Consider the following 25,001-nt stretch of genomic DNA (forward strand, 5'->3'; position numbering starts at 1 on the left):
TTGATTTTTTTGAGGGGTGTATCCACTCTGCTTATATTAAGGCGGGGGCTTTAAAGTATCATCCCAGGGGCCACATTTAGCCAGCTAGCCGCAAGTTTTACACCCCCGCTTTAAGTTAATCCTGGCTCAGAAAAGTAAATGTTTTCTAGGATACCCAGATGATGAGAATTGAAAAATGACCAAACACAAATAACTGCCCTGCGATTGGCTGGCAACCAGTTCAAGGTGTCCCCTGCCCACTGCCCGGAGATGGTTGGCTCCACCCCCCCCCCGCGACCCTAATGAGGATAAACGGTACGGCTAATGAGATGAGATGAGAGATGAGACAAACAACTACCCGGTGATGAGCAGTATTTTATTGAAAACATATAAAATGTACCGTTGATATTACCCGATTGGAAAAGGGTTGCATTTATTTGGGAAACTTTTCCGAAAAATGGATTATTTCGTACCGGGAACCATTGCTTTCGAAAGAATAACAGCCATCCATCATCAACAATTTGTCGTTTCTCAAGACGGTTGTCACGCCGTCGTACTGCTAGCATGTTTAGGATTAGGAATTCTCACTCCTCCGTCGTCACTTGAAATGTCTGTCCTCGCTCGTTCTTGACGATGGAAAAGAGTTTTTGTACCGCGTACGAACACAGTTCAACCAAAACTCTAGCAAGGACAATGTCTGCCAAAATAAAAACAACATCCGTAGAAAGGATGGACAGCAAAGCTGACGGTCTCAAAAAGTTGAAGTGCTGGTAAGAAGGACTGATTCCGACATTTGTAGAAATAAATGCGTATAGAGCTACAAACCTATGCCATATAAATAAATGAACATATGGGTAAATTATGTAATATGTAAATGTTATGTATTCGTTCGGTTTTTATTTTCTCATGTAGGTTTCAGATCAGGGGATGGTGTCATAATAGTTTGTAGTTTGCAATAGTCTGGTCTGTGCAGACCTTTGGGACTCCCTATGATTAAGGGTGTCACAAATAAACATGACTTGACTGAGGTTTTTGAGTTTTTCCTTGCCCTCATGTAGGTTTCAGATCAGGGGATGGTGTCATAATAGTCTGTAGTCTGCAATAGTCTGTGGTCTGGGCAGAACTTTGAGACTCTTTGTAATTAAGGGCATCACAAATAAACATGACTTGACTGAGGTTTCTGAGTTTTTCCTTGCCCTCATGTAGGTTTTAGATCAGGGGATGGTGTCATAGTAGTCTGTAGTTTGCTATAGTCTGATGTCTGTGCAGCGCTTTGAGACTCTTTGTGATTAAGGGCCAAACAAATAAACATGACTTGACTTGAGGTTTCTGAGTTTCTCCTTGCCCTCATGTGGGTTTCAGATCAGAGGATGGTGTCATAATAGTTTGTAGTTTGCAATAGTCTGTGGTCTGGGCAGAACTTTGAGACTACTTGTGATTAAGGGTGTCACAGATAAACATGACTTGGCTGATGTTTTTGAGTTTTTCCTTACCCTCATGTAGGTTTTAGATCAGGGCATGGTGTCATGATAGTCTGTAGTTTGCAATAGTCTGTGGTCGGTGCAGACCTTTGAGACTCCCTGTGATTAAGGGCATCACAAATGACTTGACTTTTGTCAAGGAGACGTACCAGTTGCCTGAGCTTTTCACCTGTTGGTTGATCAGTGAACAATCTCTGCACTCGATCAACCAATGGGTGAAAAGCTAGTCCAGTTTGACCCGCCCACTCATTTTGCTATGATGAAACGGACCACGAAATGGATGACAAAACTGCACAATAGAAAACATGTGAAAAAACAATCGGAGACCAAACACCTGACAAAATAACCCAACAATGGCAAATGGTCTGCATTTATATCGCGCTTTTCGAGTCATTGAAGAAATCCAAAAGCGCTCTACTGGCATTAGGGGTTCAGTGTCTTGCCCAAGGACACTTCCACATTTGGTTCGGAGGAGCTGGGAATCGAAACCCGTGACCTCTAAGTCCCAAGACGAGTGCTACTGCCACCCACAAGACAAAACAACCAAAAACAAAGCACGACAGAACACACGATAAACAAATACCAAAAACACAAACACATAAATCGCGTTTATGCAATATATTAAGGTATGGCGTGCCTTCTTTATAAGTTCATTTATTTATATGGCATGTATTTGTAGCTATGTATTTCAACATTTTTTTCTACATATGGCAGAATCGCTCCTCCTGTAGCATACAGGCAATGTTCAAACCAAAACACTGGTGAGGGCCCACACAGGCTGTCTATGGTAAAGAGGGCCGACAACCTCAAACAGAAACTACAGGATGAAGTCGCCACGCCGGCCGTGCACCGACTTCAGGAATCGAAGCCGCCAGGGCGCCGCAACCGAGTCCCACGAGTTGAGAAGTCCCGACTAGGACGAAACAGCAATGCCAATGGACATCCCGTCAATTGCGAAGGCTGCTCAGCACTGGACATGAGAACAAGAAGAGTAGAGGTAGAGTAAAATCAAGCAGTCCAGGGTGAGGATGGTGTAGAAACATCTGTGGGCATAAACACTGCGAGCCCGCTGGAATCGAGTCAACAACACAGCGAGAAGCAGGAAGAAGGTGGCCGTGTTGAGCAGCAGGAAGATCCTGATGGAGGAGACGTTCTCCCTGGCCGACGTCACCCACATGTGCAGCTCCTGGAAACTTCGACCTTGGAGTTTTTTGTCGGCGTATTCCACAAAAGCTTGGGACTCCGTGTCCCCCACCTCGGGATTGTCCTCGTCCACTCGCTTGGGCATCCTCTGCCGGACTCGCTTCTCGCTCACCTCGATGGGGGTGAAAATATCAGGTAGGTTCTCCCCTAGTGTGATTTTCTTACCCTTCTCTTCCTTGGCCTGTTTTTTAGACAACGCAAACATCTTCTGAATGACCTGCCGGCTATTTTTCTTGTCAGAGATTCGCAGCAGGCGTTGGGCCGTTTTGCGGAAGCTGTCCGTGTGGAGCACCTTGCCCAAGATGTGGCGCTCCATCTGCTGGAAGACGGGCTTGACGTGTTGGAGGTTGTCCTCCACCGCCGCCGCGTATTCCTCCACTTCCGGAGGAGAACCCTCCCCCGGCATGGCGGTCTTTTCAAAAACAACCTTCCCAGGGTGCGTCATGACCATGGCGAAAACAGGCTTGCTGGTGATATCACCCGTCAGCAGGTGAACGGTGTAGGTGCGTTCTCGGGTGAAGAGGTGGGCATCCACCCTTTGGTCGTCTCCGCGGAGGGTGAATCCGGTTAGCGTCACGGCCGGTCCAAAAAAGACGTAAGCCACCCGGGTGTGAGGGTTCCTCAAGGGCACGGTGACGTTGACGTAATGGGAGCCGTTGTAGGGGTAACCCCGTGGGTAACCCCAGTACCCCAGCGTCCCCTTAGGACTGCCACCCATGTCGTCTATCCACAACATCTTGTACTGGCCCTGGTTGTGGGACACGAAAGCCCCGTGGACATCGTCCATCCGAGTGTCCTTGAACGGCAGTTCCGTATTGTGAAAAAACGCACTCATGGCCCTGCAAGGGCTCTCGGTGTCTAAATGGATATGGTCCACCACCAGTAAAAGCTCCGGATTCAGGAGGAGGAGGTTCCTCTGGAATTTTTGGATTTTCAGATCCGGATCATATGCAGATCGTCCTTCCCCGCGGATGAAAACCATTCCTTGTCTCTCTACGGCGGCCTCGACTTGGCCCCGAGCATCGGTGGCGGGTCCGGTCTTGTACTTGAGCCACTTGGAATCGCAGGCTTCCGTCACCTGGCCGGCCCAAGGCGAAAAACAGGTGCCCCCTGCCGGAGCCGGCCCGAACAACACGGCATTGTTCAATAAAGTGTATTTGGGTCCGTACAGCGCTTCCGTGATGAACGGAACACCGTTTGGAACAAAAGTGAAGGTGTTCTGGTCTGGGTGTTCGTGACCGGCGTTGAAGTTCCTCCAGCCTTCGATCCATTCCTTGTATTTGTTGTGGTGGACGATATCGAAGATGGCGCGGCCCCCTAGCTTTCCGGACTTGAATGACAGAAAAGTGCGATTTGTGCCAGTGGGTAAAGCCCCGCCGTAAGTCGCCACGCCCCAGTCCTCGAAATAATGGAGCCGAGGAGTCCCGAAATCCGACGGGGGCTTCGGAGTCAGGCTCGGATCGTACCTGAAAGATAAGGAACGACTGAAGAACCCGAACTGAAATCATTCTAAACATCTAATCACGACAGCTAAGGAATTGGTCTCTGTTCTATGGAAACGCTCACCATAAAAATTCCGTGTGTAGAGTGCACCATCGCTGGCCTTTGCCGGGCTGTCCCACGCCGTCAGTCACTCGGTTTTCCTGAATCAATCGGGCCAACCAGTTTCCGCTGCCGTTTCGCATCACAAAGCGGTCCAGGAAGACCAGTTGACTCTCCGGTCCGTAAAACCAGTTATAGTTGGAGTCGGCGATGGCGACGCTCCTCTGAAAGCCTGCGTCGGGAAGCAGGACATCAAAGATAAGAATACCGTTGGCCAATAACGCACGTTGAAGACTTTACCAGGAAGGATGGTCCGGTACATAAAATCAAAGTGTTTGAGGAGCCAAGGGTGTTCGAAATGTCCGATAGAAAAGTGGCGCTGCACCAGGAACATGTACTGGAAAAGAGAACGGGTGGTGTACGTCCCATAGGCCACACCCTCGTACAGGGATCCGTCCGTCACGTCCTGAAGAACCACCATGGATTTTTCCATAATGGACAAAACCTGCTTGGTCCACAGGTAAGCCTCCTGCAGATAACCTTGAAAAGATCTCCGAATCAGCGCGGGGCTTTCGACAAAGACTCTTGACGACATGGGCTACTGACCTCGGGCCATGTAGACCAGGCTCCCTGTGAGCAAAGCCACGCAGTTAGTGGGCTGATGGTTGTGCAGGTATTGAAAACCCCAGCCTCGGCTGTAGGATTTCTCATACATGAGGTGAGAGACCTTGCCGATCACCTGAAGGAATCGCTCTTGCTGGTCCTGGCTCAGGTATTCGAACAGGAAGTCGTAAGCCGTAGCGAAGCCCACCAGGGAGTGCGCCACGGGAACTTCGTCCCAGGGGGCGTCTTTCACCAACCTGAGCGAAACGGTCAAAGGTTTTATCAGATCCTTGTGTTTCATAAGCGAAATGAATCATTTGTTATTGAATTTTGTTGTAACTTTAGTCAATATGAGCCGATAGCAACGATTTAAGTCAGTTCTGAAGAACTTTGGACCAATCTGCTCAACTGCTAGAGCTTCAGGTCCAGCATACACTAGGCTGGGACTTAAGTACTTACTGCCTCTTCTGGCCTGAAGCGCAATTGTAGTCTCCATCATTTGCCTGAAGCGAGGATTTAGATCACGGGTGTCAAATAGGCGGCCCGCGGGCCAGATCAGGCCCGCTAAGGGATTGAATGCGGCCCGCGAGAAGCGCAAGAGAAAAACAAGCTGCAGGTTGAAATATGTCAACTCGATGTTGCCAAAGCCAGGTGCCTCTCACAAACACTGTACTTGTATTTCTTTTTCTCTCTCTCTCCCTTTTCCACCCCTTTTCTCCCACTCTCTGTCTCTTTCAATTTTTGTGTCTCTCTTTTTCTCTTCCTTTGTTGCTCTTTGTCTCTTTCTCTCCTCATACCCTTCGCGCTTTGTTTTCTCTTTTCTCTCTCCTTCTGTCTTTCTATTTCTCTTTGGATTTCTTTCTTCCTCTCCCTTTTTCCCCCCTTTCTCGCAACTTTTTATCTTTTGTTTCTCACGCTTTCTTTCTCTGTCTCATCCTCTCTCCTTTTCCCTTCCTCTTTCTCTTATTTCTTTATCTCTTTTCTTTCTCTTTAATCGACTAGTCCAGCCCCCGACAGAAATTTTGTTCCATCGTGTGGCCCCAGAGTTAAAATGAGTTTGACACCCCTGATTTAGATGATTTTTATCAATCGTGTAGTTTGATACCAGACAGACAGCTTGTGCCTGACTTTTTGGTGCAAAAAACGCACAAAAACATATTTGTTCTTCTTTGTTGTACATATTCAATATGGAGACTAACTTCTTCCTTGTCTTCTCTTTTCCCGCACTGGACAAAATTCCCTAATCCGATGATTCACATCTGTATGTTTCATTTGCCTTTAGCGGAGGCGGGGAGGGGCTTCCCGAAACAGCTGCCAAACACATTTCTCGGAGTCGGATGACGATGTTCCTGCTACCATATGAAACGGTAAGATAGCTCTGAAAATTAATGTCGAGTAAACTCAATTTAGTGTGTCTTACGGTGTTCTGGTTTGCCGGCGTCCCTGCGTCCTAGATGCATAATCTTTGCTGGGGACGCATAGTCTCCAATCAACGTGCGTCCCCGGGACGCCACTTTTTTGACACAAAATTGTCATTACTACCTGATTACTTTTTTTAACGATTTACCGCACTCCAAACTTTTCGTCAGGCAGATCCGCCATTGTTGTTTTGGTCACGCGGTTCGAGTTTTCGTCCGCACGCCGATATCCGCAAACGAGATCTCGTTGCTTCGAGATGACGTCATTGTTGTGGTGCTTGTTGTCGATTTAAGGTGAAAATCAAAACAAAATTGGTCATTTCTTCAGTCTCAGTGATAAGTCGAAACATAATGCAGAAAGTGATAACAATGGCAATCATTCCGGCACGAAAAAAATGGTGGAGAAATTCTTCGGAAGATGGCGGAGGCAAGGAAAACACGTGTGCTGAAGCGAACGGTTCGACGAAAGAAAATAAACAAAAGAATACTACGAGCAAGAAAAGGACTTTCCTGCCAAAATGGACTCAATTACAGTGGGACCTCGATTATCGCGGTTAATGGGGACCAAAACCACTCGCAATAAGTGAAAATCTGCGAAGTAGTGGCGCACCTTTTAAAAATGCTTAAAAAAAGCATTGGAATTTGTTTGTTTTTTTTTTAATTATTCTATTTTATTATTATTAATTTTTAGACCCGCGAAGCTCTGAACCCGCGAACGTGGAACCACGAAGTAGCGAGGCCCCTTCAAAAATGCTTAAAAAAAATAAAATAATTTTTTTATTTTTATTTTTTGAAAATTATTTTATTTTATTATTATTATTTTTTAGGCCCGCGAAGCTCTGAACCCGCGAACGTGGAACCGCAAAGTAGCGAGGTCCCACTGTATATTCCTGGTTACGCTATGAGGAGGATGATAATGGATTGGACCTTGAGAAGGCATTACCACTGACAGCAAACCATGAAGAATATATGAACTGAAAAATCTGAAGTGATAACTGATTTGTATTACCAATAAACTGTGATGATTAAAACTGAATGAATATATAGATTTATATTATATATATTTGTCACCGATTTACAATTTCAACCTGGATAAGACTCAATTTTGGGGAGCCATAGATCTCTGTTGGGACCCATAGATTTTTCAGCATGCCAGTCCCCGGGACCCATCACTTTTTACAGCCAAAATGAACACGGGTCTAAGTAAAGACAATAAAAACGTTTACAGGTGAATTCAAGCGAGAAATGTTGTGTTCATAAAATTGGGACACGCTTCGTTTACGGAGTCAATAAAAGAAAGTTGATCTTCTTTGTTTTCTTTTATCCTCACTGTAAAATGTGAAACTGGAGCGCCACGTCCAATTTCGTTGTCACAATATGTTCAACCCATTTTGTAACAATGACAATAAAGGTAGATTCTATTCTATTCTGGCTTTTTAACAGGGAAATCCAATCTTTGCTCGTCTCTCTCCAATGTCTCAGTGAAATGCTACAGGAGAATTTTGTTCGTCTCTTTACCCCGTTCTCTCTTCGTCTGTCCCCGCATCCGTGTTCAATATTGTTTTCATAGCATCAACACTTCATTTTTAATGCTTAGGTGTAACAGAGTTGAAATTTGATTGTTTTGAATGTTTTTTGGAATTCTCACAAAATCTGTGTTTTTGTTGTATTACTGTTAATATTCCGGTACCTCCTTCAGTTGTTAAGTCACGGGCTTCTACGACTGTCTTTTTCGTTTGGCACTTTATGGGCTTCAGCGCTTGCCGTAGTTTAAGTGAATTTGTAAGCGCTGAAGGTAAGATGTGCCCAATATCAGTTGGATAAAAAATGCATATTTTGCTAGACATATGAGCTGCTTTCGCAAATTATTTTTGTATATAAAGATATATAAGTTGTGCTAAACGATGTATATTCAAAAAAGCACTAAATAAGAAGTAAAGCAATACAGCTCGAAACGATGATGCAACGTGTTTTGATGCAAACACGCCACGAGGTGCGGCCTGTTGAGCGATGACCCGTTTTTTTGTATCTTTAATATTTTAGATAATTGCAGTCGTGAACAGATGCCCCTGACTTTTGTATTGTTTTGTTTACTGAATGCAGGTACGTGGGAAAGTTATGTTCATTGTTATTATGGAAGTTTCATTATTAATCTGCTCGCATGTTGTCTGCTTGCCGTAGCTGAAGTGAATTTGTGAGCGCTGAAGATAATTGCAGTCGTGAACAGATGCCCCTGACTTTTGTATTGTTTTGTCTACTGAATGCAGGCAATAAACCCAGAGACTGTGAAACCTTGTGTCGTGCATGAAAGAGGGTCGCTACACATGCTCTGTGCTTAATGTAATGCGTGGAGCCCAAATGTAAACACAACTCTCTGCCACCGAGAACGTCACTGCCCCCTAGTGTCGTGGAGGTGCAATTGCACTTTATTCTGGGAAAGTTAGAAGAAAAGTTTGCTGAAGTCCAACGCACCTGCGCCCCCCTTTGGCAGAGTCCCACTATTTAAGATACACTGTGTTAGCATCTCGTGCACATGCTAGGTATGTATTAATGCAGGTGATAACCCAACCTTAAAGATAATACTACCATTATTTTGCGCAATAATTCCAACTAAAGATGCAGTGCGGGAGACGAACGATACAAGCAAACTTGTGAAAAAGCCTCAAGTAAAATGGTTTGTTTTCAACAGGACCTTTCGGTGGTTTTCTGTCCCCACAACAACGATGCTTCAGTTGTATCCATCTATTTATGGTGTAAGCCGTGGAGCTTTGCGGAGGAAACTAGCACAGTACTTTGTTAAAATTGGTGAGTGACACGAAGGAAATCATTCAAAGTTTAGAACTGATTCATAGGTTTACATCAAAGGGGCGCCGCCGCAAGCGGCAGCCTTTCCGGCAGCTCAGTGTTGTTCCGCACTTTTTGTGATTTATTGTTTTTAAGTGTCTGCTTCTATCTTGGTGTTTTTCGTCCCGTTTTGATTACTTTCTATCCTATCGTTAAGGGTTTTAACGCACAAAAATGTGTTTATTCGAGGAATCGACTCCCCGCCCTGAAGAATTCTCGTGCCGGCGAGATGAGGGGGCCCTATCGTGGATGCGGAGCCGGAGCTAGCTAAGTGGCTAGCAGCGTTATAAGCCTTTGGTACCGTCCGTAATCATGGGAAATGTGAACTCTCTACCGAATAAGACAGACGAACAACGATAAAGCAAACAGGGAGTGCAGTTTTCTGTGTTTTACGGAAACGTGGCTGACATCTAGCATCCCGGACGCTAACGTGGAGCTACCCGGCTTCAGCGCTGTTAGGGCAGACAGAGACACAAAAGCCTGCGGGAAGCGGAGGGGAGGCGGACTCGCCATCTACGTGGACACGAGGCGGTGTAACCCTGGGCACAAAGATTTCCATCTGCTGCAGGGACGTCGAACTTTTGGACTGGCGTGTGACGTCATCCACTCCGCTGTTGCTAAACTACAACACAGCACCCTGAGTCCATCCTGTTCATCTGTTAATAAACAACAGGGTAGACTGCTGGAAGTGAGAATTTTCCTACGGGGATGAATAAAGTATCTATCTGATATTCAGGTTTTAAAGTGAATTTGGGATTTACCATGTCCTAAACCTAACCCCTTTATCTCTTACCCTAACCATGAAGTAGGGTTTAGTCTTTATATTTGGGTATTAAACACAATATAGGGTTTAAACTAAGGATTTCAAACTCGGGTTGGGCTTCAAATTAGGGTGTGAAACTGATTTTAGGACTGCAAACTGGGGTTTGAATTTTGGGTTTGGCCTTCATATTAAGGTTTTTAACAGTTTGTTGGGTTTCAATCTAGGGTTAAGGGCTAGCCTCCAGCCTTCATATTATGGTTTCAAGCAGTTTTAGGATTTTAAACCAGGGTTTACAAATAGCATTTTACCTTTATATCAGGATTCAAAACCGTTTTCTTGGGTTTCTAAGTTGGATTTAAAACTAAAGTTTTGTCCAAGTTTAGGTTTCACACGTGCCTGTATAGAATCAGAGGTGGCAAACTTTCCCCAAAACAGAAATCTTATGTGAATGTTTCTTGTCAGTTCCGTTGTAATGCCTTCTGAAGGTCCAATCGCAGCAACGGAATTTCCATAGCTCATTTGTGGTTTTCATTGTCGTGGTGCCGATCCAATGTGCTTTTCTGAAAGTTCGTATTGCGAAATGATTTATGCAATCCAGTTTTTTTGTCACGCTGGGTGCACGCATCACAGAACATGTAGCCTCCATTATCATCCTCCTCGTAGCGTCACCAGGAATCTAATTGAGTCCATTTTGGCAGAAAAGTCCTTTTCTTGCTAGGAGTATTCTTTTGTTTATCTTTCGTGGAATCGTTGGCTTCAACACGCGTGTTTTCCTTGCCTCCGCGATCTTCCAAAGAATTTCTCCGCCATTTTTTCGTGCCGGAATTATTGCCGTTGTTACCACTTTCTGTATTATGTTTCGACTTATTACCGACACTGAAGAAATGACCCATTTTTTTTGTTGATTTGCACCTCATACCAACTGTTTTTACGGAGGCATACTTCTCTTTCACTCGACAACCGCCAAAACAATGACGTCATCTCGAAGCAACGAGATCGGCGAGAGACCAAAACAACAATGGCAGATCTGCCTGACGAAAAGTTTGGAGTGCGGTAAATTTTTGTTAAAAAAAAAAAAAAAGTAACCGGGTAATAATGACTATTTTGTGGCAAAAAAGTTGCGTCACACGTTGGGACGCACGTTGATTTGAGACTATGCGTCCCCAGCATAAATGATGCGTCTAGGACGCAGGGACGCCGGCAAACCAGAACACTGCACACTGTGCCTTTAAAGCAATTTATTAATGAAAGAAAATCACAATCTTATAGCCCTATTCCTTAATATTTGACCACTAGATGTCACTGTATTGTCTAATGCCAACGAAAACCAGTGCCGCAGCAAGATGCCAGACAAACATGGCGGCGACTACGAGGTGGGATTTCTCGACCTATAATTATTTTTAATACAAATATCAGTGGTATGATAGTTTATGTATTTTTGACTATTAATCAAATCAATGTTTTTTTTTATTAATACTGAATGAAAGTTTGTTGTACCACTAGGAGGCACTAATCATGACACACTGTGCCTTTAAAAAAATTAAATATTATTGGAAGAAAATCATGATCTTATAGCCTTAGTGTGTAATATTTGAGCACTAGATGGCACTGTATGTTCTAATGCCAACGAAAACCAGTGCCAGTTCATATTTACAAATGATGCTAATGGCCTCATGTTAATGAGTTATGCTAACAGATACATTCTAAAAAGTGATGCTAACGGCTAAATGCTAACCCCTTCATGCTAAATTTTTTTGGTAATGGCTATATTTAAACGACTTCATATATACAAATTATGCTAATGACCTCATGTTAATGAGTTATGCTAACAGATAGATTCTAAAAAGTGATGCTAACGGCTAAATGCTAACTTCTTCCTGCTAAATTCTTTTGGTAACGGCTAAATGCTAACTTCTTCCTGCTAATTTTTTTTGGTAATGGCTATATTTAAACGACTTCATATTTACAAATTATGCTAATGGCCTCATGTTGATGAGTTATGCTAATGGGTACATGCTAAAAAGTGATGCTAACGGCTAAATGCTAACTTTTTCATGCAAATTTTTTTTGGTAATGGCAATATTTTAACGACTTCATATTTACAAATTATGCTAATGGCCTCATGTTGATGAGTTATGCTAACAGATACATTCTAAAATGTGATGCTAACGGCTAAATGCTAACCCCTTCATGCTAAATTTTTTTGGTAATGGCTATATTTAAACGACTTCATATTTACAAATTATGCTAATGGCCTCATGTTAATGAGTTACGCTAACGGGTACATGCTTAAAAGTGATGCTAACGGCTAAATGCTAACCCCTTCATGCTAAATTTTTTGGGTAATGGCTATATTTAAACGACTTCATATTTACAAATTATGCTAATGGACTCATGTTAATGAGTTATGCTAACAGATAGATTCTAAAAAGTGATGCTAACGGCTAAATGCTAACTTCTTCCTGATAAATTCTTTTGGTAATGGCTATATTTAAACGACTTCATATTTACAAATTATGCTAATGGATACATGCTAAAAAGTGATGCTAACAGCTAAATGCTAACTTTTTCACGCAAATTTTTTTTGGGTAATGGCAATATCTTAACGACTTCATTTTTACAAATTATGCTAATGGACTCATGTTAATGAGTTACGCTAACAGATACATTCTAAAAAGTGATGCTAACGGCTAAATGCTAACTTCTTCATGCTGAAAAATTATTATAATGCTAACATGCTATCGACTCAGCAAATTGGGGCAATTCAAATAGAATGGCTCATTCCTTTTGAACATGTATATTTTAAATTTTTTAATGTGTAATAACAGTGTTATTACTATAATATTACCATGACTGCGTTTTTTTTTAGACCTCCACAAGGCATATCCTTGTTGCTAACTGTTCATCTCTCTGAGTTAAAAACTTTATGTTAACTCATAATGCTAACAACCGGGGTTATATATACATGCCGGGATCATCTTCCAGATCCATCACAACTCTTACAATTGCCGCGGGAATTGTCTACTTTTAATTAATACTGAATGAAAGTTTGTTGTACCACTAGGAGGCACTAAACATGACACACTGTGCCTTTAAAAATATATTCATGGAAGAAAATCATGATCTTATAGCCTTAGTGTGTAACATTTGACCACTAGATGTCACCGTGTTGTCTAATGCCAACGAAAACCAGTGCCGCAGCAAGCAGCAAGATGCCAGACAAACATGGCGGCGACTACTCGGTGGGATTCTACCATGTAAAAGAAAAGATTTATCAACCTATGATTTTTTTAAATATAGATAATAATAGTTCATGTATTTTATGTGTTTCTATTAATCAAATCAATGTTTTATTTCAATTAATACTGAATGAAAGTTAGCACAGCGGCGCAGTGGTTAGCGCATGTGCGGCACAGTTCTGAGGTCATGGGTTCAAATCCAGCTCCTGGACTTCCTGTGCGGAGTTTGTATGTTCTCCCTGTGTTTGCGTGGGTTTCCTCCGGGCACTCCGGTTTCCTCCCACGTTCCAAAAACATGTTAGGTTAATTGGCTTAACTGAAATCTCCCTAGGTGTGAATGAGCGAGCGAGTTGTCTATCCCTGTGTGCGATTGGCTGGCAACCAGTTCAGGGTGTCCCCTGCCCACTGCCCGATGATTGCTGGGATGGGCTCCAGCACCCCCGCGACCCTACTGAGGATAAGCGGTGCAGCTAATGAGATGATATGTATATATATATATATATATATATATATACATATATATTAAATGTTTACTGATACATGGTTCGTATGGGTGCTTAAAATCCTTAAATTTGGATGGATGGAGGGATGAATGATAGTTTGTGGCACTAAACATGAAATGAAATTATCTGCATTTATATAGCGCTTTTCAAGTCACGACTTCCCAAAGCGCTTTACAATGTGCTCCACATTTCCCAATAGCGGCCTTGCAGCCGTGTAAGGCGCTAACCTGCTTATTGGGGGCGTTAGGGGTTCAGTGTCTTACCCAAGGAGAATTCAACATGTAACACGGACAAGCCGGGATTCGAACCGGGATCCCTTGATCCCAAGACGAGCGCTCTACCTCCTCCTACACTGCGCCTTTAAAAAAACTGGAGCGGGCGGGGGCCTACCAAGTGGGCTGAGCCGCCATCCTCTCCATGTAGTCCTTGGCCAAGTCCAGCGCTCCGGCCCGATGCGGGTAGAGCAGGCAGAACATGGCCAAGGCGGCCAGGTTGTTCCCGTAGATCTCGTTCCAGCGGGCCCCGAAGCGGGCCGGACTCCACGGCGGCAGGTACTCCTCGGGGCGCTCCAGCATGGCCTCGCCGGCCCGCCGGACTCGGACCGCCAGTTCCCGGTGGCTGCCGGCCGCCGCCTCCTGCAGGTCCGTGATCCGGTCCCGGTCGAAGTACAGCATGGGGTGGCCCCGGTAGTTGCCGGCGGCGAAGGCCACGCCCCCGCTGGGGTCGGCCCCCGCCGTCCGCAGCCACAGCGGAACCAATAGGACGGCGGCGGCGAGGGCCCCCAGGGGGTGCGCCCTCATGGTCTCATCGGGGACGGCGGCTGAGGGAACGAAACACAGTCAGGAAGACGGCAGCCCGGAGTTCGCATTCCACCGTAATCGGACGCAGATGGCTCACGGACGCCGACGGGGGGGACGTTTTTGCCCGTTTTTGGCGCTCGACGCGTTACGGCTCCGCCGACGTGGCCTCTTTCTTCGAACGGTGTCAAAACAAAGCTCTAGACCACAGGTGTCAAACAGGCGGCCCGTGGGCCAGAACGGGCCCGCTAAGGGATTGAATCCGGCCCGCGACACAACACTCAGAGAAGCGCAAGAGAAAAACATGCTGCAGGTTGAAATATGTCAACTTGATGTTGCCAAAGCCAGGTGCCTCCAACAAAGACGCTGTACTTGTGTTTATTTATCTCTCTCTGTCTTTCTCTCTCTCTCTTCCACCCCTTTTCTCCCACTCTGCCTCTGTCTCACACTCTGTGTCTCTCGTTTTCTCTTACTTTGTTGCTTTTTGTCTCTTTCTCTCTCTGTGTCTTTTAACCTATTTTGCTCCAACTTACTTTTCTCTCTTTCTCTCTTCCTACCCTTCGCGCTTTCTTTTCTCTTTTCTCTCCTTCGGTCTTTCTATTTCCCTTTGGATTTCTTTCTTCCTCTCCCTTTTTTTTCCCCCTTTTTCACGACTTTTTATCTTTTGTTTCTCACGCTCTCTCTTTTTTTCTTTCTTTGTCCCGCCCTCTCTCCTTTTCCCTCCCTCTTTCTCTTATTTCTTTATCTCTCTTTTTCTTTCTCTTTCATCTACTAGTCCGGCCCCTGACAGATTGTTTTTTCTATCGTGTGGCCCCCCGAGTTAAAATGAGTTTGACACCCCTGATCTAGTATGTGAATGATACACACTGTCCCATTAACTTTCGTTTTAAGGCAGGGTCCTTGAACTCTAATATTTCGGGCCACAACTGGCCCCTGAGCCTCGAGTTTGAAACGGCGAGATTTTTAGTTTTTTTTCCCTTAGGCACAGGTCAGACAGGCATCGATTCCTGTGGTGTGTCTTGGGCAAGTACATCTTGGTGGCGCCCAAGACATTCCATTTGTTGCCGTTATAGTTTAACAAGTTAAATGTGATGCACAAGTCCAATTTACTTGCAAGCACAGTGTTCCTTTAGTTAGTTAGTTAGCTATTCAGTTTGTCGGACAGTCAGTCAGTCAGTCAGTCAGTCAGTTGGTCTGTCAGTAAGTTGATCAGTGAGTTAATTAATTATTAAGTTGGTCAGTTAGTTTGTTAATCAGTCGATTGTCACTTAATTTGGTTGGTTAGTTACTTCGTTTGTTGATTAGTTAGTTACTTGGTCAGTTAGATGGTCGATCAATGATTAGTTAGTTACTTGGTCAGTTAGATGGTCGATCAATTAGTTTACTTATTTGGTTGGCCGATTAGTTACTTATTTGGTCTAAGCTGGTCGGGTAATAGGTCAACCAGTTACTCAGTTGACGAGTTAGTTACTTAGTCAATTGATCAGTTGTTTGTTAAATAACTTAGTTATTTAGTGAGTTTGCTGATTAGTGAGTCAAGTGGTCAATTAGTTAGTTTGTTAATCAGTCAATTGTCACTTAGTTTGGTTGATTAGTTACTGTTTGCTGATTAGTTAGTTAGTTGGTCGGTTAGATGGTCAATCAATTAGTTTATTTATTTGCTCGGTTGATTAGTTACTTATTTGGTGTAAGCTGGTCGGTTAATACATCAACCAGTTAGCCAGTTAAAGAGATAGTTACTTAGGATCAATTAGTCAGTTGTTTGTTAAATAACTTTTTGCTGATTAGTTAGTCAAGTGGTCAATTAGTTAGTTGGTCGGTCTGTCAATTAGTTATTTAGTTGGTCGGTCAGTCAATTAGTTATTTAGTTGGTCGATCAGTTAATTAGTTACTTACTTCGTTGGTCAATTTGTCATTTAGTCAATTAGATGATTGTTAAGTTAGTTACTTAGTTGGTCAGTGGGTTAGTTAGGTGGTCAGTCAATCAGACAGTATGTTAGTCGATCATTTAGTGAGTGGGTGAGTCTGTCAGTCACTTAGTTGGTAGGTCAGTCAATTTGTTACTTAGTTGGTTGGTCAAGTTGTTATTTAGTCAATTTGTTGATCGTTAAGTTTGTTACTTAGCTGGTCAGTGGATTAGTTAGTTGGTCGGTCAATCAGACAGTATGTTGGTCGATCATTTAGTGAGTGGGTGAGTCAGTCAGTCACTTAGTTGGTAACAACTAAAACATCTGAAAAAATATCTCGGCAGTGAAAAGCTTTAGCAAAAAAAAAAAGGTAATCCTTCTCGTCTCTATCAAAAAAAGTTGCCTCTGATTACTTTGACGGACTTGGCCGCGGACTCGAAACCCGTTCCGAATCCGAACAGGACCAAAAAACTGCAGAAGGTTCGGAACAAAAGTGGCCTTGTTTCGAATTTGGAGCGCCGTACCTGTCAGTCTGTCAGCGGGAGACTCGTGCAACTTCCCTCGCCATTTCCAATGGTTTCCTTCGCTCCGAGTGGCCGTGCAAAAGGCGCAAAGGAGAGGGCTTGGTGGAGCCGCAGGTTCCACGACCGAGCGGGAGCGAGATCGCAGGAAAAAAAGGGGAAAGTGGAAAAAAGAGGGGAAAGGAATGTCGGCCGGGGCGAGGAGGAAACAAGATGCTGTTTGAAAAAAAAAAGGAGGCGGGCCGAGGTGAGCTGGAGGGGAAGCACAGGGGTCTTTGAGAAGAACCTTCAGTTCCTTGACGACCCCTCTCCCCGACGAGACTCGACCTGCCGTCACACTCGTGCAACCCCTGACTCCGAAATTCCGTCGCGACGTCGAAATAATCGACTAATAAAAGCGATCGGAATCCATTCCTCGTTGCGGTTATCGAACGACGCCCCGGTGAACGAGGGGACTTGAACGCACCGCGGGGGTCTCACGAGAGGTTTCAACACACATAAAAGTGCATTTATTTAAAAAAATGATTTATAAGTACAAATAAAATAGTGTGATCACTTCTTAAAAGTTCACAAAAATGTTCTGCTCGGCTCACTCCATTTCACCGTCCTAATAAATCAAAACTCTCCCCCAAACAAGAATGGTTTGACCCAAATAATAACCGTCAATCACGTCAAAACTTTATTGAAAATTAAATCGGTATAATCGCTTCCCAAAACTTTATGGAAAAACGGATGTTGTACCTGGCTTATTCCATTTAATCGTCTTAAAACCCCAGCGTCTCTAATACAAAAATGGTTTGATCCAAACATCACTTATCAAACATGTCATAACTGCAATACATTAAAGTCTGTTTTTTCCCCCCTAAAAGCAAAAATAAGGTTTATCTCCCTTATACCAGAATGGTTTGACCTTAACACCATATCACCTGTCAATCATTTAATAACTTTATTGACAATGACACCTGTGATCTACGGTGAACGTCCAAGCGACTTCATTTTTTCGATATTAAAGCTCATTCATGTCGAGCAACTCAGGAAACACATGTACAATAGAACATGTCCAACGACATCAATAAACAAAATATGGTGTACGATTATTTTGCATTTTGTGAGGGAAAATACGACAGTTTGCAAGGGCATGGAGCCCTGGAGCGCGACAGACCAATTAAAAAATCCCATTTCCTAGAAAATCACAGTGACCCCGGCCTCACATCAACAGACGCGTACATGCATTCTAGTTTTTTCACGCAGTCCATTCACAAAATCTTACCAGACATTTTGAAGAGTCTGCAGAGGAAACAATTGAACTCTTTGTGAGGACACTCGCTGCTGCTGATTTTTTTTATATGGCGTCATTTAGCGTCTAGAACCCGTTTAGCTTGTTTGGGAACTTGCTAAAAATATCCTGCTTGAAAAAACCTGGTCTAAGTAAAAACCTGATCTAGGTTTTGGCGCAGGCGGTGAAGCGCCTTCTGCATACTCACCGACTCAAGCTCTTTTACGGGTTAGAACATTGTTTTTAACGTTTTTCTTCCAGTCATCAGCAGAGTGACTGTAATATCCATCCATATCAGTAGGTGGCAGCAGATTGCTACTTTTCCTATCCTTTTATAGCAGGGGTGTCAAACTTAACAATCATCTAATTGACTAAATGACAAATTGACTGACAAACTAAGTAACTAATTGACTGATCGACCAACTAAATAACCAATTGACTGACCAACCAACTAATCGACCACTTGACTAACTAATCAGCAAAAAGTTATTTAACAAACAACTGACTAATTGACCCACTGAGTAACTATCTATTCAACTGGCTAACTCGTTGACGTATTAACCGACCAGCTTAGACCAAATCAGTAACTAATCAACCAAGCAAATAAGTAAACTAATTGATTGACCATCTAACCAACCAACTAACTAACTAACTAATCAGCAAACATTAACTAACCAACCAAACTCAGTGACAATTGACTGATTAACAAACTAACTAATCGACCACTTGACTAACTAATCAGCAAAAAGTTATTTAACAAACAACTGACTAATTGACCCACTGAGTAACTATCTCTTCAACTGGCTAACTCGTTGACGTATTAACCGACCAGCTTAGACCAAATCAGTAACTAATCAACCAAGCAAATAAGTAAACTAATTGATTGACCATCTAACCAACCAACTAACTAACTAACTAATCAGCAAACATTAACTAACCAACCAAACTCAGTGACAATTGACTGATTAACAAACTAACTAATCGACCACTTGACTAACTAATCAGCAAAAAGTTATTTAACAAACAACTGACTAATTGACCCACCGAGTAACTATCTCTTCAACTGGCTAACTCGTTGACGTATTAACCGACCAGCTTAGACCAAATCAGTAACTGATCGATCAACCAAATATGTAAACTAATTGATTGACCATCTAACCGGCCAACTAACTAATCAACAAACAGTAACTAACCAACCAAACTCAGTGACAATTGACTGATTAACAAACTAACTAATTGACCACTTGACTAACTAATCAGCAAACTCACTAAATCACTAAGTTATTTAACAAACAACTGACTAATTGACCCACCGGGTAACTAACTCATCAACTGACTAACTGGTTGACCTATTAACCGACCAGCTTAGACCAAATAAGTAAATAATTGACCAACCAAATAAGTAAACTAATTGATCGACCATCTAAGCGACCAAGTAACTAATCAACAAAGTAACTAACCGACCAAATTAAGTGACAATTGACTAATTGATTAACAAACTAACTGACCAACTTCATAACTAACTGAAAATCTCACAGTTTCAAACTTGCGGCTCGGGGGCCAGTTGTAGCCCGAAAGATTATAGCCCGAGGCCCCTGCCTTAAAACAAAAGTTAAAGGGACCGTGTGTATTATTCACATACTAGATCAGGGGTGTCCAAGTCATTTGAACTCGGGGGCCACACGATAGAACAAACATTCTGTCAGGGGGGCCGGACTAGTAGATTCGAGAGAAAGAAAAAGAGAGATCAAGAAATAAGAGAAAGAGGGAGGGAAAAGGAGAGAGGGCGGGACAAAGAAAGAAAAAGAGAGAGGGAGAGAGAGCGTGAGAAACAAAAGAAATGAAAAGAAGTCGTGAGAGAGGGGGAAAGAAAGGGAGAGGAAGAAAGAAATAGAAACACAGGAGAGAAAAGAAAGCACAAAGGGTAGGAAGAGAGAAAGAGAAAAGAAAAAAGGAAAGTTAGAGCAAAGGAAGTTAAAAAGACACAGAGAGAAAGAGACACAGAGACAGAGACAGACATAGAGAGACAGAGAGAAGGACACAGAGACAGAGAGAAAGAGACACAGCGACAGAGACAGAGAGAGAGACAGAGAGAGAGAGAGAGACAGAGAAAGAGAGAGAGAGACAGAGCGAGAGACAGAGAGACAGAGAGAGAAATAAATAGAAGTACAGTGTCTTTGTTGGAGGCACCTGGCTTTGGCAACATCAAGTTGACATATTTCAACCTGCAGCTTGTTTTCCTCTTGCGCTTCTCTGAGTGTTGTCTGGCGGGCCGGATTCAATACCTTAGCGGGCCTGATCCGGCCCGCGGGTCGCCTGTTTGACAGCTGTGTTTTATAGAGTCATCGTATGCTCACGAGGTCAATATAGTTTGCGAACTTATTTTATGTGAAATAAAAATGACAATTTAAAACTGTAGTAGACACTCAACATAAGGAGAGAATAAATCAATGGATTTCGAACTCACAGGGAGAGAAGCTTTCGAATAAGGAAGTCCAACCTGCTCTAAAGGCTTTCTACTAAGCCCTTTCTTTTTATTCAACATTTAAGTTTGCACAGAAAAATAACAATAACGTGTTTTTTGTTGTTTCCTAAAGACAGAAATTTCAAAATAAAACACCAGTAATAAATAAACTGAATAACCTCCTGTCACGTAACCACAGATGATAAAAAACTATACATTCAATTTAAGCGATCTAGTTAAAGCTAAAAAAATGTTTTGGCATGATATTTGCTACACCAGGGTTGACAAACTTGATTTAGCCCAGGGCTTGTATGGTAGAAAACAACACTCTCACCAGGGCCGGATTAGTAGATTAAAGAGAAAGAAAGAAAGAAAGAGAAAGAAAGAGAAAAAGAAAAAATAAGAAAGAAAGTAAAAAAGAAAAAGAGAGAAAGAAAAAGAAAGAGATAGAGAGAGATATATATAGAGAAATAGAAAGAAAGAAAGGGTAAGAAAGAAAAAGAGAAAGAGGAAAAAAAGAAAGAGAAAGAGAAAGAAAAAGAAAGAACAAGAGAGAATGACAACAAAAGGAATAGATAATAAGTAGAGAGAAAGAAATCAAAGAAAAAAGAAAGAAAAAATAAAGAAAGGGAAAAAAGAGAAAGAGAAGAGAAAAAATCAGATAGAGAAAAAGATGAGATGAAAAAAGCAAAAGAACGGGAGAGACAGAGAAAGGAAAGAAAGAACAAAAATGTGTAAGAAAGATAGAGTAACAGAGAGAGAAAAAGAAAAATGAAAAAGAAGGGAAAAAAGAATAGAGAAAGAGAAAAGAAAGAAAAGACAAAGACAGAAAGAGGGAGAAAAGAGAAAAAGAAAGAACAAGAGAGAATGACAACAAAAGGAATAGATAACAAGAAGAGAGAAAGAAATCAAAGAGAAAAAGAAGGAAGTGCATAAGACAAAGCTAAAATGAAAGAGCGAGAGATATCAACAAAGAGCGAGAAAGAAAAAAAGATTGAGAGGGGAAAAGCAAGAGAGAGATATAGAAAGATACAAAATTAAGGGGGAAAGAAAAAAGAAAGAGAAAAATAGAAACAGTAATAGGGAAAAAGATGAGACAAAAAAAGCAAAAGAGTGGGAGAGACAGAGAAAGGAAAAAAAGAGTGAGAGAGATAAAGTAACACAGAGAGAAAGAGAAAAAAATAAAGAGAAAGGGGAAAAAAAGAGAAAGCGAAGAGAAAAAATCAGATAGAGGAAAAAGATGAGACAAAAAAAGCAAAAGAGTGGGAGGGACAGAGAAAGGAAAAAAAGAATGAGAGAGATAAAGTAACAGAGAGAAAAAGAGAAAGGAAAAAAAAGAGGAAGAGAAGAGAAAAAATCAGATAGAGAAAAAGATAAGATGAAAAAAGCAAAAGAGCGGGACAGACAGTGAAAGGAAAGAAAGAGCAAAAAAGAGTAAGAAAGACAGAGTAACAGAGAGAGAAAAAGAAAAATGAAAGAGAAGGGAAAAAAGAATAAAGAGAAAGAGAAAAGAAACAAAAAAGATAGAAAGAGCTAGAGAAAGAAACACAGAGAGAAAAAAAAGAGAAAAAAAGAGCAAGAAAGAAAAGAATACAGCCACAGTGGCTTGGGGAATGGAGCCTGACTTTGGCGACATCCAGTGGACAAATTTCAAACTGCAGCTTCTTTTTCCTCTTGCGCTCCTCTCAGTTTTGTCTGGTGGGCCCAATTCAACCCGTGAGCCGCATTTTCGCCACCCCTCTGCCATTTCTGCTCCAAAATGACACCCCAGGATCCTTTTTCTAATTTGAAACATTCAATGTCTTTTATTGAAACTTCACAGAACGAACGCTACACCTCCAAAATGTACAAAAACAAACTATCGTGACATTTTGGAAAACACTTCGAAAGGAACATCGACGACGCCGTAAGAAGAACCGTTTTCCTGGTTAGCAGCTTGTTTTGGGCGCAAATTCACTTCCCCTTTAAGAATTTGCCTCCGGTGAAACATATTTCCCTTTTCTAGCACAGGACCGTCTGCACTCTACTGCCTCTAGTGGCCTGGAGCTGCACACCCTGAGACAGTGTTTCTCAACCGGTGAGTCAGGGACCCAAAAGTGCGACGCCGTCCTCTTACTAATAATGCCAAGTAAAAAAATCAGAGGGTCAATTACACTCTTTAAAGCACAGGTGTCAAACAGGCGGCCCGCAGGCTAGATGAGGCCCACCCATGGTTTGAATCCGGCCCGCAGGACCACAGTGAGAGAAGCGCAAGAGGAAAATGAGCTGTAGTTTGAAATATTTCCACCGGATGTCACCAAAGCCAGTTAACACTTGCAAAACAATTGTGGTGGTATTTCTCCGTTTCTCATGGACTCACTTCTTTTTCATTTATTTCTACCTCTTTTTCTTTCTCCTGTTCACTCTCTTTTTTCTCTCACTCTTTTTCTCTGTCTTGCTCTCTTTCTATTTTACACTTTCTCTTTTTTGACCTCTCTCTTTCTTGCTCTCACACACACACACGCCACACTGTGTTTCTATCTCCTGCTGACTCTGTCGTTTCACTTCTTTTATTCTTTCTCTATTTTCACTTTCTTTTTCTCTATTCATTCATATTTCTATTTCTGTCTTGCTCTATTTTTATTTTCTCTCTCTAATTTACACTTTAATTCTTTCTATTTTTATCTTTCTCACCCTTTCTTTCCCCCTTTCAACCTCTCTCTCACCTCACTTTGTCTCTTTTTCTCCTGATGACTCTTTCTCTTTCTGTCGTTTCACTTCTCTTAATTCTTTTTATCTTTCTCTTTTTTTACTACTTTATTTTCCCTCTCTATTCATTTCCCCCTTCTTCTGCATTCATATTCCTATTCTGCTCTTTTTCTGTTTTCTCTCTCTAAATTACACTATAATTCTCTTTCTTTCTATTTGTCTTTCTTTCTCACCCTCTTTCTTTCCCTTTTTTGACCTCTCTCTCACTTTGTCTCTTTTTCTCCTGATGACTCTTTCTCTTTCTGTCATTTTACTTCTCTTATTCTTTTTATCTTTCTCTTTTTTCACTTTCTTTTTCTCTATATATTCATTTGCCCCTTCTTCTGCATTCATATTTCTATTCTGCTCTTTTTCTCTCTCACTTTTTTTTCTGTCTTGCTCTTTCTATTTTCTCTCTCTAATTTACACTTTCTCTATTTTTCTTTCTCTCTCACCCTCTTTCTCTCCCCTCACTTTGTCTTTTTCTCCTGCTGACTTTTTCTTTCTGTCGTTTCAATTCTCCTATTCTTTTTATCTTTCTCTTTTTCTCTCTTTTCATTTCCCCCTTCATATCTCTATTCTGCTCTTTTTTCCTCTCACTGTTACTCTGTCTCTCTTGTTCTCCCTATTGCTCTCTTTCCCTCCCTCTCTTTTTCTCCCTCTCTCTTTCTCTGAAACTTACTCGTCCGGCCCCCTGTGAGATTTTTTGATAGCATTTGTGGCCCCCAGCTAAAACCAGTTTGACACCCCTGCTTTAAAGGGACAGCGAGTAATGTTTAGTGCCTTCTAGTGGTAAAAAAAAAAACTTTAATCCGGTAAAAAAAAAAAACCCAAAAAAAGTGGGCGCCATATTTGTCCGGCATCCTGCTGTCTCTAGACAACACAGTGCCACCTAGTGGTCAATTATTACACATTGGGGCTTTAACATTCGATAATGCCCAACTCAATCGCTTCAATCTGCACCCTTCACAATTCAGTGTTCGAGAAACCATCTCATTTTATTGTAATTTGGTTTGTTTTATTTCCTTCTCCACCCAAAATATCGTTTCCAAGAAAAATAGTAAAAAGGGGGGCGAAAAAAACGGAAAAGAGTAACAACCAAAATAAAGGAAACGATACGAAAATTGAGTACGAGTATCTGCCGGTGAAACACTGCTTAAAGGTACAGTCACTCATTTAAAAAATGTTATATTTCTAGGTTTTTTTAAAGCCCCAGTGTGTAAGATTTGACCGCTGTTGCCTAATGCGGACAAAAACCAGTGCCACAGAGCACAGCGTAGCAGCAAGATCCCAGATGAACATGGCGGCAACCTTGAGGTATGGATTTCACTAACTATATAAAAACTTTTATGAGTAATAATTGGTAGGATTCGTGTATTTTCGTCTAGTTTTTGCTGAATGTTTTTATTTCTTACCACTAGGGGGCACTCAATTTGACACTCTATCTTTACGTAATTATCGTTGTTTACGGACATGTTTGAATCATATTTTTGGGCCTAACTTATTTGAGTCTATGGCTATTTTAAAGAAGTTTTTAGGGAGTTGCTTATATGCGATGTAGACTTACAATATATGTGAGTGGATACGTTACTTGGAAGTCATTTCTTTTAAATATAACTCTGCTTTAAACTCCGCAATTCTTTCATTTGATGGATTGGAGGAGAAATTTTCTCAAGTCAGGCCAGTTAAAAAACCACTGCCCCCAAAAACCGTACAGTATCCGACGAGACCACA

General features: G+C 42.1%; 1 protein-coding gene across 1 annotated transcript; it reads right to left on the bottom strand.

Annotated features, from left to right (window-relative positions):
• Window positions 1-1,176: 1,176 nt before the first annotated feature.
• On the bottom strand, window positions 1,177-18,162 carry dse (dermatan sulfate epimerase). The gene is made up of 6 exons (XM_088325446.1): window positions 18,071-18,162; window positions 13,966-14,395; window positions 4,812-5,065; window positions 4,506-4,745; window positions 4,230-4,437; window positions 1,177-4,129 (listed from the first exon to the last, which is right to left on the bottom strand). The coding sequence occupies exons 1-6, from the start codon at window positions 18,075-18,077 to the stop codon at window positions 2,425-2,427; spliced, it is 2,844 nt and encodes a 947-aa protein (XP_088181572.1). The 5' UTR covers window positions 18,078-18,162; the 3' UTR covers window positions 1,177-2,424.
• Window positions 18,163-25,001: the final 6,839 nt, after the last annotated feature.

Source organism: Urocampus carinirostris, chromosome 20 (assembly GCF_059441175.1).
Source record: "Urocampus carinirostris isolate Australia breed hairy pipefish chromosome 20, RoL_Ucar_1.0, whole genome shotgun sequence".
NCBI classification, from domain to species: Eukaryota; Metazoa; Chordata; class Actinopteri; order Syngnathiformes; family Syngnathidae; genus Urocampus; species Urocampus carinirostris.